The sequence below is a fragment of the Candoia aspera genome, chromosome 6 (assembly GCF_035149785.1).
Source record: "Candoia aspera isolate rCanAsp1 chromosome 6, rCanAsp1.hap2, whole genome shotgun sequence".
In the NCBI taxonomy this organism is placed as follows: Eukaryota; Metazoa; Chordata; class Lepidosauria; order Squamata; family Boidae; genus Candoia; species Candoia aspera.
In genome coordinates this window covers 22,744,971-22,760,221 of record NC_086158.1, presented here as the reverse complement: position 1 = coordinate 22,760,221, position 15,251 = coordinate 22,744,971, and the positions used below count along the sequence as shown (strand labels likewise).

Below are 15,251 nucleotides of genomic sequence, written 5' to 3'. Positions count from 1 at the left end.
CTTTAGGCAAATGGGAGCATCACATGCAGAAACTGCCTAGGAATGGATAATTATTCATTTGTATATTCTACTTTCATTTACAGTTATTCCGAGGAACTCTGAAGTAAAAATTCATTTTTTTTCCTGAATTTGGGCTACAGTGTTATATACCTGGAAAGTTTTAATATTCCACTTTAGTATTCCAGCCTTTCCCAGCAAAGTGCTTTTGGATGAGTTGGATTACAAATCCTATCATTCCCCAGCCAGCACAGCCATAATGAGGTTGAAGGCAGTAGGCTGGGGATAGCTCTTTATCTCAGATAACTGTCAATTGGAAGAATGCCCAAGGAGATCTGTGTAGATATTTTTCCTTACATTTTATTTGAAGGATAATTAATTCTTCACATTGGAATTGGCCCATAGGGGTTGTGGTTAATTCAGTTACGTTATGTAACATGCCAGTTCTAATAAATGTAATGTATGTTTGTGTTTCAGTACATTACTATCCACAATTTTAATAGGCATTATTAAGGTTTGCCTTGGTCTCCAAGATCCTTTAATCCAAGAACATAAATATTCTTAAGGTTTATATTTATTGCCATTTTTCAATAGATGGGATACAATAATTCTCCTCTTCTATAAGTGTTCCCAAATAGAATTACAACATCTGCTAATTGGAGATTGGGCAGGAGTTGATATGTACGATCAGACCCGCCCAAGTCCAGATGGTTGTGGAGAATAACAGGGCTAAAATCCTGTGGGACTTCCAGATACAGATGGACAGGCAGGCTGGCCAATGAACCAGACATTGTGGTAGTAGACAAGGACCAGAAGACAGCAGTGGTGATAGATGTAGCAGTGCCAAGTGCTACATCAGGAAGAAGGAGTATGAGAAGCTGGAGAAGTAAAAGGGCCTGGAAGAGGAACTAGAGAGGATGTGAAAGTGGAGGCCAAAGTGGTCCCAGTAGTGGTAGGAGCACTCAGGGCTGTGACTCCTAAGCTGGGAGAGTAGCTCCAACAGATCCCAGGAACAACATCAGACCACTGTCTAGAAGAGTGCAGTGCTAAGAACAGCTAAGATACTGCACAGAACCCTCAAACTCCCAGGCTTCTGGTAGAGGACCCGAGGAAGACACATACCAAGGGAATTTTTTTTAATAAATTAAAGAACACTCTTAGGTCTGGTTACTCCCATGAAGTTACTTTGTTTGCACATTAGGAGCTCTGTGTCCGATAAGACACATTTTAAGAGAGTAGATAGGAGTAGATTGTAACCAAGATCTCAGCCCAAATACCTCATTTGGGCAGCTATAACTGGGGCTGCAGTGCTTCCATATGAAGTTCCATATGTACAAGAATGGCTTTATTTTTGTGTGCACATGTGTGTGTGGTATTCCATGTTGAAAGATTAACATCCTTTCTTGTGCAGAGAAACATGTTTGGGGATATCATTTCAAGTCATGATATTGTATTTAGACTAATAAGATCGGCAATGTGCCATTAGATTATGTTCTTCCTTATTGTATAGTGGTTGATATGTACAGTATACATTTTATTTCAATTTGGTTTTTTATTTGAAGCTTTCTTTTTATATACTGTTCTTATATTTTAAATTTTATTCTTATTTGCTACCTTTGTGCTGATATTTCTACCTGCCCAACACCTGTAATAAATTTTTGACTTAATTAGACTAACTGTTCTCAATATCTGACAGTTTTCTTTAAGTAAAGGAAAATCTTTCCAAGTCACATGACAAGAAAAATGTACAGTCTCAAATTATTCTACCTTGCATATTCATGGTAGAGAAGAGAGTTAACCCAGAGACTTATTTTCCCCCTCTTGGCCCCTAAACCAGCCATTCCAACCCTCATACAACTTATCCTTCCTGGTTAGCATGGTCAACTCCAGTTTTGATGAGGTCTTGCACATGGCAGAGAATTTGCATTAATTCATCACACATGAGTGTGTGGGTGATACTTACTTTTACACTATACACTACTAGAAGTGTGCCAATAGTTAGAATGAAAGTTTCCTATACCTGCAGAGAAAAATGGTATAAATTGTTTAAAGGGCCTAATTAAAAAACAAAAGATGACAATGGTTAAGTTTTGCACAGAACCCTAGGAACAGCTTCTCTTTTCACTCCTTCAGAAATGTAAATATTTTACATCAATCTGTTTGGAAGAGAATCTAAACAAGAGAATCAGTATCAACTATATTAATATTTTTAATATCTGTGTAATATATGGGATGTCTTATGGAATCATTGACTCAGCAGCAGCAAAAACAAAGTAAATTTTAAAAAAGCAGAAGTTGAAAAAGAAATCCCATCTAGAACTGTTTTTGTAACCTCTTTGGCTAGAATGCATCTTATTCATGATTTTTTGTCATTATTAGGGAGTCAGTCCTGGTTTCCCATCAGAAGATAACAGAGCAGCTGCAGGAAACATTAAGGCAGAAAGTGCTGAATGAAAAGAACTGGCAAGAAAAGGTAATACTGGATATTCTAGTCATCACCGAGCTTACTTGTTTTCTGTAACTTTGGTCAGTTGTCAAGCAAATGCATCCAGCACTCGTTTCCAAACAGCTTCTGTTCTATTGTACTTTAGTATTCTTTGCTCAAAGCTAAGATTACTACATACTGTAAAAGAGCTTCCTTCCTTCTTCCTTCTTTCTTCCTTTTATTTTACAGAATCCCCTGGATATTTACATGTTTAAAAGCATTTAAATTTTTAAAAATTCTGAAACAAGAAACATTTAATGAAAAAGCAGAGTTTATATAAAGCAATCATTTATATAAAACAATATAAAGTACTTTACATTTTTATCAGTTTTATAATGTAACAATATCAGCATTCCATAGTTTTCATATATTTAATCTAATAGATAGATTAATTTGTTAAATATTTCTCACTTTTCTCAGAACTCAAGATGCTTTACAGTATGTGGGGATCTTCCTTCTTTTTATCCCTGCAGCAACAATCCTGTGAGGTGCATTAGGCTGAGAAAGAATGAGTGGCTCAATCAGCCAATGAGTTTCAGTGGGTGAGAATGAACTTGAACCTGCATCTTCCCAGTCCTAGTCCAGTGCCATAACCTCTGCACATCACTGTTTCTCAGTTAAACTATTTAGCTGTGGTGTTGCTCAGCAGCATAACGCTGCCACCTTGTTGTGTGTTCCTTCAGCATATTTAGACTTAGAAGCCTGCCTACATTGAGAAGATGGGCTGGGAAGGATTAAGCAGGCTAAGGCAATCTGCACTAGAAAGTTTTCTACCAAATTACTGTCCACCTGCCTTGCCCACTTACTCCCAACTGGCCTCATCCCTTATGCCTCCCTCAATTGCAAGGCCCAGGAAACTGAGAGGGGGAGCGGGAGGAGGAATGGCACTGAAGAGGCAGGCAGGTGGGCAGTGCAGTGGTGGTCAAATGCCCAGCTGCACCTGCTGCACTTGCCTACCTGTTGCTTCCTCGCCCTGGTTTAGCATCTTTAAAAATCTATTTCTACAGTACTTCTGCTTGATCACTAAACCTCAGGCTGTGAACACTTGGTTCTCAGATGTCCCAATCTTTCAGCATAATTTCTTACAGGATATAATTTCATCATGAATTGGTCAGTTTGCACAGTTGGTATCTGTTGTGCTGCTTGGCATTCAACATAGGTAACCAACTAATAGCAGTAAGAGACAGCAGTTACATATTTGCTGACAACTATTAAAATGTGCTGAATGTCAAGTGTTCCAAAAGTGCTCTCCTCAGACCAAAGAGATGTTGCTGTCTTTTTCTTGGGTCATTGTGCCATTACATAGGAATAAAATGTTCTTTTTTCAAAAAGAGGAAAAAAAATCAAATAACGTGTACCCTAAATGGGAGGGGGAAAAAATCTCTTTCAAAACTAAGTTGTTTAAAGTGGAGTTTAGGCATTTAATGCCCTGGATTATAAACATATTCTGCAAAAAAAAAAAGAGAGGGAGGGAGGGAGAGAGAGAAATTGTTGCTAGGGAACTTAGACAAGATAATTGAGAAATATTTTTCAGAATGCTCATTATTATAGTTATTAATTATGTTGATTTCAGGTGTTAGTTAAATGGGAAATATTTTCATCCTGAGATCAGCTTCCACTTGTGTCAGTACTGCTGATGGTGTTTTGAGAGTACTTTAGGACCCTTTATGATCTATGTACTCAAAGCCTAATAAACACTTTTGCCACATGTCATGATTGATTATTAAGGTACTTAAATGATGCCAGGGTCAAAAAAATCATTACTCTGATGCAGCAGAAAGAAATATGCCAATAAGTGGATGCCAATTTCCCCAAGTTATAAAGTCTGATCTAGTCACTGAGGCTGATCCCTCTGCCCTCAACCTGAAGAGATGACCAGCACTATTGAATGTGATTTGACTGGATCTACAAAAGAACAGAAGATCCATGATGGATTGTGTTACCTAAAGCAGCATTTTGTTAACATGGTTCTGAATGCTTATAGGAAAAAGACCTAAGAGCAATTGCCCATCAGCAATTAACTTATCTTAAGAAGTACTATATGTTATTTAATAGCTATATGGCCTTCATGACTAGAAGCTATTGAAAATCATCGCAATCTTCATAGAATGAAACACTTCTGATGGTAACCCTCTTTTTCTAAACCTTTTATGAAACTTTATAGGTAGGTGTATGTATTCAGTACTATTTTATGGTTTGTATTTTAATGTAATTAGCATGAAATACTGTATATTTTTGTATAATTTGTATGCTTTTGTTAAAATTGTGCATATAAGGATCAGGCTGCATGTCTTGACCAACTTAAGTCCCATTTTTTCCACAAGTAACATTGTGCGTATGTTTGTTGAACATTGTGTGTATGTAAATTGAACAGATTCTTACTGATTCCCAAATGTTTGCTTTCTAGGTTGAAACTGATAGAGTGAAAGAGCACATCAGTCACAAAGAAGAGATTCTTAGACTCAAAGAAGAAGCCAGAATAGAACTAGATATTGAGAAAGAAAAGCATCAGGAATTAATTGCAAAATATCAAAAAGATCAGGATGAGCTGCTACATACAAAGGTTTAAGCAACTGAAAATAAGCAGTTTGTTAATGCATAGCTATGAGAAGCGCTTAATTTCATTCTTTAAATCATATGACAGAATGGCCTGCTCAGTCAAAGAGTTGCCCCATTTCTTTTTAGATGTTGATTATTTAGTATCGACATTAATAAGCAATCTACAGAATTAGCCATTCTTGTTGAAATGAGCAAATGATCTCATGGTGTTTTACTCACAACTGTTCAAAATGCACTTGTTTATACAATCAGAATTCAACTGTTCTAATTTCTGAGTACTTACCCTTTCTACAAAATTGTGACATTACAAGGAGTTTCCCTTGCTGGTATTTCTTGAGTCCTTCAGAGATCTTTTATAGGACTAAGATCCCCATCAAAGAGAAGTAACAGTCATACTTATTCCATATTTTTAAATATGGGTCAGGTTTTGCTTTAGCCCTGTAATAGTTCTTCTCTAAAATAATTGTTTGAAAAGCAAGTCCTTCTCATGTTGTGTGTTGTGTGTTTAAGAAGACTTTAATCTACTGTACCTGTAGAAAACAAAGATTCACAATAATATTTATTTCATTTATGTATTCCATGTTTAACAGTTTTAATCACTTCTTAATCTTGTGTCCTCTAACTCAGAATTCCACTACTGTAGAGTACTTTTTAATATTCATTTCATGTAAGTACAAGCTGTTGATAGTCTTACATAGTATAGTGTGATGTTTCCTTATCTTTCTTCCAAAATCCCTTAAACCTATTCAAATCTGTTTAACCAAAGTATATTTGCCAACATGCTTTGACAAGAATTGAATGTCAAATTTGTTTTTCAGATACCTCAACTGATACGTAATGCTACTAATAAACTGAAGGTTGAAATGGACACACTTGAAAAGAAGCTCTCTGAAGCTGAGAGTAAGCTTAATGAGAATAACCGAGAAAGGGAAAACGAATGGCAGAGCCTCAAAAAACAAATGACTGAGCTTGAGTTCCAGCTGAAGGAAGAACAGAGCATTCATAATTCAGTGACAGAAGACATGAGAGAAGAAATAAAAAAGAAGACCTATGAATTGGCAAAACTAACTGAGGAACAAAAACAATTGATTCAGAAAATGAATCAAGTTCAAGAGGAGGTATGAACTCAACCAAAGGTCAGACCTGGTTCATTATAAGATATCACATTTTTATATTTTGGTTTGTTTGAGATACAGAAATCCTAATCTAACAAATGGTGGATCTTTGGACAAAGAATGAAAACATAAGTCCAAATACCATTTCTCTTGTTCCATCTTTCCCACTTCAGACAAGGGTATCAAACTATGGTTTGGTTCCTGCTAAATAAACCATATTCTAGATCTAAGATTATTAAGCCTAAAATAAGCTGTTCTCATCAACGCATGGAACAGAGAATCATGATGAACACATTAATTTATCTGCATAGAACCTATTGCCTATAAATATATATGTGTAGGATTTTCTCCTCATTTTTTTCCCCATAAATGGAAATTCTGCTGGGAAGAAGAATCCTCTGGGCCACATGCAGTACTTCATACATGCAGGCAGTTGATTTGACATGTAAGGTTAGAAGTAGCCAGAGTGCACACAGTGCTGCTCCTGTCAAGTTGTTTTATGTAATATGATAAAAGATCTATTATTTTTCAGTACAGTAGGTGGAATCCATTCCCAGTGCAAATAGTGCAATGAAAAATACCTTTGTCTTCATGTTAATTTAGGATGATTTTTAAAGTATTTAAAATTTCCAAAGCAACGTACAGGAATTGTCCCATAATTAGTCTGCAATGAGCATGCAATTGAAGTACCATTAGCCAAAAGTCATTTGAGAAATCAAGTCAAAAGAGATCTTAAGAAAAAAAAATCAAGAAAAATTTGTAAAAATGTAACTCTTTTAAAGATGGAAAAGAGGAAGTGAAACCTATTTTCTAGGGAAAAGAGATCCAAGGAGCTTTTTCATTTTGAGTAATTAAAATTATTAAAAATTAATGCATGTATTTGTTCATTTGCTTGTTTGCAATATTTTTATTCTGCCCACTCAAAAGATTCCTGGTAGTTTTCTTCACTGAAAAATTTGCAGTGGGCAGAACAGTCCTGTTCTTCAACAGCAATACTCCAACCTCAGAACCATATGACACTTCTAGAGCATGGCTGGCTGAAAACTTGCAGGACAGAATGAGAAGGCGCCCTTGGCTTTGTTTGTTTGTTTGTTTGTTTAATTGTTATGCCCTATTCCTTTCAGTAGAAGAGAATATGCTTAGATAATTGGAAATTTGGTCAAATTTTTGGTACATTAAGATATGCAGCTATCCAACCCTGGCTAGGCCCTCAGGCATTTTTTGACATTTGGGCGGAAGGAAAGAGGGAAAGCAAATCTAATTATATATTTGTCATGATATATTCCCCTGATTCAGGGGTGGGGAAAGAAAAATCTAATTAGTTATCTGCCTCTGAAATGTTATTCCTAAATCATTGGATTGCATCTTAAATAGGTGCATTTGTCACTGAAATCATGCCCTATTATATCTTCTTGACAGTAAGCTGTGCGCATATTCCCCTTGCTGGCTGGGGAATTCTGGGAGTTGAAGTCCACACATCTTAAAGTTGATAAGGTTGAGAAACTCTGGTATAGATGAATAGAAACAATTGGAATGTTGACTGTGTTTTGTTTTCTGTCACTGGGTGTAGTTCAGTTTTTAGTTGTCAATGATACATTCATTATTGTAGTCTTTATATTGGGTATGACTTCCTTTAGTTTGATTTAAAAAAGAGAAGTGATGTCACGTTTTACTTAATAAGGTTTCTTTTAGATTAAGCATTACTCAGATCAGGTTCGCATTATTTCTGAGTCTTCACAATTGTCCTTGGTTAGTTTTTTTTTTTAATTCTTCTAAAATGCAAAAACCATTTAAATCCTTAAATTCTTCACCAGTGGTTTGCTTAGTTAAATTTAGTCTTTGTATTAAAGTGATTAATATTTCTCCCACAGATTTAATAGTTTTAGGAGGTACAGTATATTCAACCTGGGACTAGGCTTCTGCCCTGAAGTCCTGCTACAATGAAGATGCATTGATTTATTTTTCTAATTTTCCATTCTAAGGGCTTGAAGGAAGCCACAGTGCTAAAGACATTTCTGGGCACTGTGATTTTCCTGGGAAGAAAGTGCAACCATTCCTAAATGAGCTCAACCTCCCAAGCCCTTTCATTGTCAGCTAATCATCAAGACCAATGTAATTCATAGAAAGGCAGGGTGTAATTTTAGTGAGATAAAGCAGACTATTTTTTTTTCTGTTGAGTTGTACACTGTTAGTCAAGGAAAGTAGAGTACTATTTATTAATGAAATTAAGAATATTTTCCTCTAATATTTACTCTTTTACTCACTTAATCCCATTTCCCAAACTGGTGCCTTCTACATACATTAGACTTCCACTGCAGTAATCTCCATAATGACATGGAATTGTGGGAATGGAAGTCCAACAATCTGGCAAGCATCAGATTAGAAAAGCTATCTTTGAGAAACTTCATTGAGGAAAACTGTTGAAAATAAAACAGGAAATTTGAGAGACAAATTGTAGGTATGTTTATAAAATTAAAAACAGTGAAGCAGTCTTAGAAGAGATTGGTACAGAGAAGATAGAAAAAGAGACCAAATTAGGTCATCCAATTAAACTTTATAGGTTCAAGGTAAAGAGAATTATTACTTCATGCTGCACATTGTTCATTTAAAGAAGATTGCCAAAGGTGTGTAACATTGCCACCAGTTTAAATGGTGTGTTCAACTGAAGCTCATTTTAATGGCTGGTTCATCCAACTTTTCTCTCTGTAAACATAGAGGCAATATTCACATGTGCTTCAGCGTGATGTAGATCTTTCATTCTTGTGTCATTGTAATTGTGGATAGAGCAATATATCTTCATATCTAAAGAACTGAGTGGATGAGCATTGCCAAATAGCAAATTGCTTTGTGATATGGCATAAGGCCATGATATTAAAAGAACAAAAGTTTTAAAGCTGCTTTAGTATATTTAGGATACAGCACCACTTTAGATCCAAGATGAAAGAACACCACTTATCACACCCAAGATGAAAGAACACAGTAGCTAATAATAATAATAGTCACATGGATATGCTGGTTATCTGTGGTATGGCTACAAGCATTTCAGTGCACAATGTGTTGCCTGCATACACTGTTCTGAGTACACTGTGTTTGGAGATGCTAAGAAAGCACCCAATATTTATATCTCTTTTGTTGTCATCTCAATAATATTTTATGAAGTATGACTTTCTTTCTTCTCATAGAATGCTCTTCTCCAGGACACAGTGCGCAGGGAGTGTGAGGAACGCTATGAGCTTACCGAAGCTTTGGCTCAAGCTAAAGAACAAGTCATGGAACTAAAGAATCTTGGTGGAAAGTTCCCCTTGTCACAGTGTTCCCTCAGTCAGGGTAGTCCAACTTCCTCCTCCACTTTGATCAGCAAGCAAAGGTGCCCAAATGCCGCAAAAGCATTATCTGAGATTTCAAGGACCACTAAAACAGTAGTCAGTGGTAGGAACAAAAACAGCTTCGATGTTAGCTTGCCTGCTCTACCTACATTGCAGTCACCTCGAAGGAGAACGTCTTCTCTAGATGAATCCAGGAGAAGGATCACAGCAGTTATAAAAAGACAAATGAGTCAGCTATGATGAGAAAAGAATTGCCATCCAGGATCAAGAGCTTTGGCATATTATCTAAGTTTCTTAAAGTGAGTCTTTGGAAGCTAATGTTGCAAGAGAATACTTTTCTGGAATAAGCGGGCTTTTAGGAATGAATATTTGTATACCAATAGCATGCTATTACACTATAAGGCCATGCTTTGCTTACCAAAAAGTTTGTGTTTTATCATACAATCATGATTCCTCATTTCAATCAGTAAAAGGTGGTGACTTCAGTTTAGTGGCTTCTAGCTTACCACTCCAGGCTGCAAGATCAGGCTCACATGTCTTCCTTCTTATAAGACATTCACTAAATGCAGCAAAATAAATGTCATAGAGAAACATCCTAGCCTTTGTAATATGTCATTTAAAAATAGGATGCCATCAAGACTAGGCTAGGTATTTTCTTGTGATTATGATTATGTGAGCTTCTACCTGTAATGGGAACTGGTACTATTCAGGCACAGACCCACCTCTATGGAAACTAAGCCTTATATGCATCATGTGTATATGGAGTACAACAAATTAAGTGATTTCCTTCCTTCCTTTTCCCACCCCATGGACACAGACCCACCTCAATGGACACATTGGACACTTGGACACAGACCCACCTCAACATGCACACATTCCATTTTGCCACAGTGTTTTAATTCATTTGTCGCTATTGTTAACATGTTAATAAAAAGCTTGCTGACTTGTTTGCACAATCTCCAGTTTTATTCTAAAATCCTTGCCTGTATTGAGGCTTGCAGAGAGAAACCAGCTCTGGCAAATCAAGTGCAAAAATATCTCTCAAGTAGGATGGGATGCTTGCCCCAGAGCCCTATGATACTCCTATGTAGCTTGTGGGAATATATCTTCCCCAGGCATCACCTTCAGCCACAGTATTTGTAGAGAGAAGAGGGCCTAGATGGATCACTGCATATTTGCATCAGGAGTGGGGTGGAACCTCAAGGTTTCCTGGATCAGGTTCACCAACTATACCAGTCTAGTGTAATGAAGGGCAACAGAACTGCCCAAAAAGAAAGGAGCTATCCACAGACATTACTTTGGGCTAATCGGTTGTTTATTGTATAACACCCACACCCCCTACAGCAAGGTTGATACTTAGGATTGTTTTGTTAACTGCTAACTTCAAATATGTAGAATTCATGAAGTGCTACTTTTTTTTTCATTTTAGGTAAAGATCCAGGCTATATATAAATTGCCAAATAATGCAGCATGAAGAAAAAGAGCATTCGTTTTTTTCTTAAAAAAAAAGAAAAAATGCTTACAAGGCAAAGAAAGCTACAGATTTGATAAGCAGGCTATATGGAAGCTAGCTCACCTAAAATATTGATGGCAATTCAGTATCAAGATCAAGTCATAAATTGTCTGAGTGTTTCTCAACCTTGGCAACTTTGAGATGTGGCAAAGCTGGCTGGGAAATTCTGGGAGTTGAAATCCACACATCGTAAAGTTGCCAAGGTTGAGAAACACTGGTCTGAAGTGATGAAGATGTGCTACTTCATTCTTCAAATTTTAAATCTTCAGCATAGAACCTGCTGGCTCTTTCTAACTCACATAACTGATCAAGCTAGATCCCAGTGAACTTCTCTCTGTGTTTTGGCAGCTATTATAAAAATGATTAAAAGGAAATCTCAAAAAATGTGAGAATGAAAAATGATTAGGCTGCAGTTGTAGATGGTATAATTACAGAAATGTTGAATGGTTGGTGTAAGGAGTGGCTGGCTGGCTTATTTAACGTGTGCGAAGGCTGCAACTGTGCCTGATGATTGGAAGAATGCTATTATTGCTCCCTATACAAAGGGAAAGCTAGCAAGAGTGAGTGCAAACACTTCAGGTGAATTACTTTGTTACGTTTTCCTGAAAGAAAAATTGGAGGAGAGGGTGATATGTACACTCCGCTTGGAGAAAAGTCAGGGTATATACTGTATCTAAATAAATAGCCAGCCAACCAACCAACCAGGGCCTTTTAAACCACTCAGTGAAAAATTTGGAAGACTGTTGACTTATCCGTTGCTTTTGAGTTTCATACTTGAAACAGGAGCACTGTTTCAAACTCAGGAGCACTCATAAGCCAGTTGGTTTGATAGCAAAAGCTGGGGGTGGGGGGTGGGATAACTCATATCCAGGCTGGACAGCCATAAATGCAAATCAGACAGACTTTCTGACTAGCCTGGTTATTGCTGATTAATGGGGAGAAAGGACAGAACAGTGACTCTAACTTCCCTTTTAAACTTTCTGATGAGCATATTAAGGAATCACACTCAAGCTAGCCTTCAGCAATTTTGGGAAGCTTCAATTGGTGCAAAATGTGGCAACTAGGCTGCTAACTAGAACATGCTTCATCTGCATTGTCAGTTGAGCCTCAGCACAATTTAATCTTAACAATAACAGCAACAACAACACATTATATCTTGATACAACCTTGCATGGGCAGGAGTGGCCCTTCTGAAGACACCCTTGCACTGAGAGGTCCACTTGTAGGGACGAAACCAATGACCTCCTAAACCATTCCTAAGCGATGCACTCTCTTCTGCTGAGAGCTGCTCTTAGCTTCTAGGCCCACAGCCTTCCCCCTCTAGCCAGAGAGTTGAGAACTCCTCTTCAACCAATCCTTTAAGGCTGGATTAATAATTAAATAGTTGTTCTTTTAAAAAGATTTCTATTGTTTTACATTTCATTTTATAAACCATATCTTATGAGTACAAAGGATTAAATTGGAAAAAAAAAAGACTAATCCTACCAATATTGTGCAAGCAAAACTTTTTATTATTCCACAAGCCATAGATAAACCTGTCACACCAAGTTGTTTCCATTTTTTTCAAAACAGGCTTTGAGGTTTTGCTACAATGTTTTCAGAAGAAATATTTACCTGCATCAAATTCAGACTTTGTGCAGATCCTGAAAGCCAATTTTCGTGGGTATGTATTCATGCCCACTTTTGCTTTCTTCCCCCATCTTGGAAGGGCAACACAAACTATGACCTTCATCATCTTCTCAAGAGTCATGTTGTTGAAAACTCTTTGCTATAGGCATTTTGTGAGAAATATCTGTGTGCTGGAGATTTTGTGCAGTGTTAATCTGTATGCTGGACATTGTGTTACAAACTCCTCCTGGATTATTAAAACAAATAAAACCCTCCTGACAAGGCACAGAGCTTTTTCATTGCTCTTGGCTCTCAGGAGAACTTCTGCCCACTAAGCATAAGATGACAAACATTCCCGTCATTAAGAGCTTTCCATCCAGAGCCTTGCATTTGTTGTGACTTTAATACAGTGCCAGGATGTAATGACCCTGCATTCCCAATGAATAGCAAGAGGCTCTCTTTGTACCCACAAGCCAGCAAAAATTCTGTTATCAAAGAGTTACACAGAGTTCTTGATGCTGGAATATACAACGGAAACAAAATTGCCTGATTATTCAAACAGAACAAAATGCAGAGAGAGATAAATGAAAGCCCAATATTACGCAATGTTATTTTGCAAAGATTTAGTAAAGTTGCCATTAAACATTAATTTGGTTAATTTAACAGGGTACAATAGTTGTGAGGTTAAAAATATTTCACAGGGATCTTAAATTTCTTAATGAAAAATGACTGTGGCACTAGTCTCAGAATGAAAACCTAGTGTTACTACTGAACCAGATGTACCTAGGAGAGCACAGATTGCTTTTTTTTTCACTGGGTTTTCTCAACTCTTGACTCCTAAGGGTTAGTAATACAGCACAACCTATCCAAAGACACCTAGTTCTGGACTGTATCAGCTGGAAGATCACAGCGTACTGCATTATTAAAGCAAATTGTTTCACAAATAAAAATGCGGACAAGGGTTAGCTGCGAAATCTTGAAGAGGATTAAGAAGATTGAAGGGTTTGGTTATTCTTAATGGTTTTCCTCTTTAAGCACTGGTTTAAACATTCGGTTAGTTTTGAAGAGGTGGCATTTCTTTTAAGACTTTAGCATTTCCTTTGATAATTATGGATTCTCCTCTGCCTAGGAGTTTGTGGAGTGATCCATATTTAGCATGACCAAGATAAAGTCGTCATCAAGCTGTCATCTGCTATCTAAACAATTAAATATCAACCTTTGGGTATTTTTTGTGTAGCTTCTTCTGTTTGAAATCTTATATTCCATCTGCTTCAACTGTAAATCTTTCTTACCACAAACTGGTTCAAGATATATTAACAGTGCTGTTAACTTCAGGCAGAGTTTTCTGCATTTAGAATGTTGCATCATAAGATCATGTTGAAAGCTTCTGCATTATCTTTTTTGATTTAGCAGAAACTGTGCTGCACTGCCTAGCTTCTCATGGTCACATGTGTGACTGCTCTGCACAACTTCTTGCTCAGCAAAGTGAATATGTAAAAACCCCCAGCTTGTGGTCCCACCAATGCGTTCAGTTTACTGTCCAGGAGAACCTTTTCAGAATCAGCACTCCAGTTATGGAACACTCTTCTGAGAATTGTTTGGTTGGCCCCCTAAACTGTCTTCTTCCATAAAAAAAAAAAAAGGAAGACATGCCTGTTTAACCAGTTATTTATGGAATATTTACTTTTCCAGGAGCAAACTGCCTTTAATACAGTATTTCCTGTTATTTTACTTTTCAGTTTTTAAAAATGAACTTTATTTTAACTTTTGTATGTTTTTAAGCTGTTTATTTTTTTAAAATGATGGTTTTATATAAGCCTTTAAAAATGTTTTCTTTTGAATTGCTCTGCATTTACACTGGGAGGGAGAACAGTATAGAAACAAACACATGTTTTTAAACTTTTCCCTGTGACAATTCTGCCTGCAAAGATTTGAAGAACCACTAGATGGCAGCAAAGTGTGCAGAATTTCTGTATAACTTTGCTGCCATATAGTGCTTAACTGGATTTTTGCAGCCCAGATATAGTTACTTTTTAGAAAAGACAAAATAGCTGTGGTAACTCTCTTGAATTATAAACCAGTTCAGAGATGCTATCTCCAGTTAGGGTCACTTTCAAATATGTGGGCTTGATGCTCATCGTTCTCATAAATGGCCATGCCAGCTGGGGAATTGTGAGAATTGAAGACCACATCTTGAAGGACATCTAGAATGGGAAAAGCTGACATGACCTTAAATCATTCTTTTACAACCAATGCAGGTTTCCCACTTACTTTGAAAATATGAAGTTTCCAGATGTTTACATTTCCAGACCACTGCAATGGAAAACTTGTCAAGCAGCCATGTTCATGTCTGGAGCTCCTTCTCCAGGTGTATTTGAGATAAGGGATGAGTGGTGACTTGGTAGTTTTTGCAATTCTCTCTCTTGAAAAAATTGCTAAGGGTTCTTTTTTTATCTTATTTGGTGCTACTGAAAAAATTGTGATGTTTTTAATTCTTTTGAGTATTGTTGATTGTTACTGAATTTTAACAGATTACTGTTATAAGATGCCCAAAGAAAACCATCATTACACAGCCCAGGAATGCTATGAGTAAAATAAATGTGGCATCCATCTATGTATACCGCAATCATTCTTAAAATCAGGTCTTT

At 36.9% G+C, this 15,251-nt stretch overlaps 1 protein-coding gene across 1 annotated transcript in view; it reads left to right on the top strand.

The window, feature by feature from the left end:
* Window positions 1–10,432, top strand: part of LEKR1 (leucine, glutamate and lysine rich 1) — a 61,316-nt gene extending 50,884 nt beyond the window's left edge. The window contains exons 10-13 of the mRNA XM_063306520.1: window positions 2,377–2,470; window positions 4,890–5,045; window positions 5,860–6,159; window positions 9,339–10,432. Of these exons, the coding sequence (XP_063162590.1) occupies window positions 2,377–2,470; window positions 4,890–5,045; window positions 5,860–6,159; window positions 9,339–9,722 (934 nt within the window). The 3' untranslated portion in view covers window positions 9,723–10,432. The remainder of the gene's footprint in view (window positions 1–2,376; window positions 2,471–4,889; window positions 5,046–5,859; window positions 6,160–9,338) is intronic.
* Window positions 10,433–15,251: the final 4,819 nt, after the last annotated feature.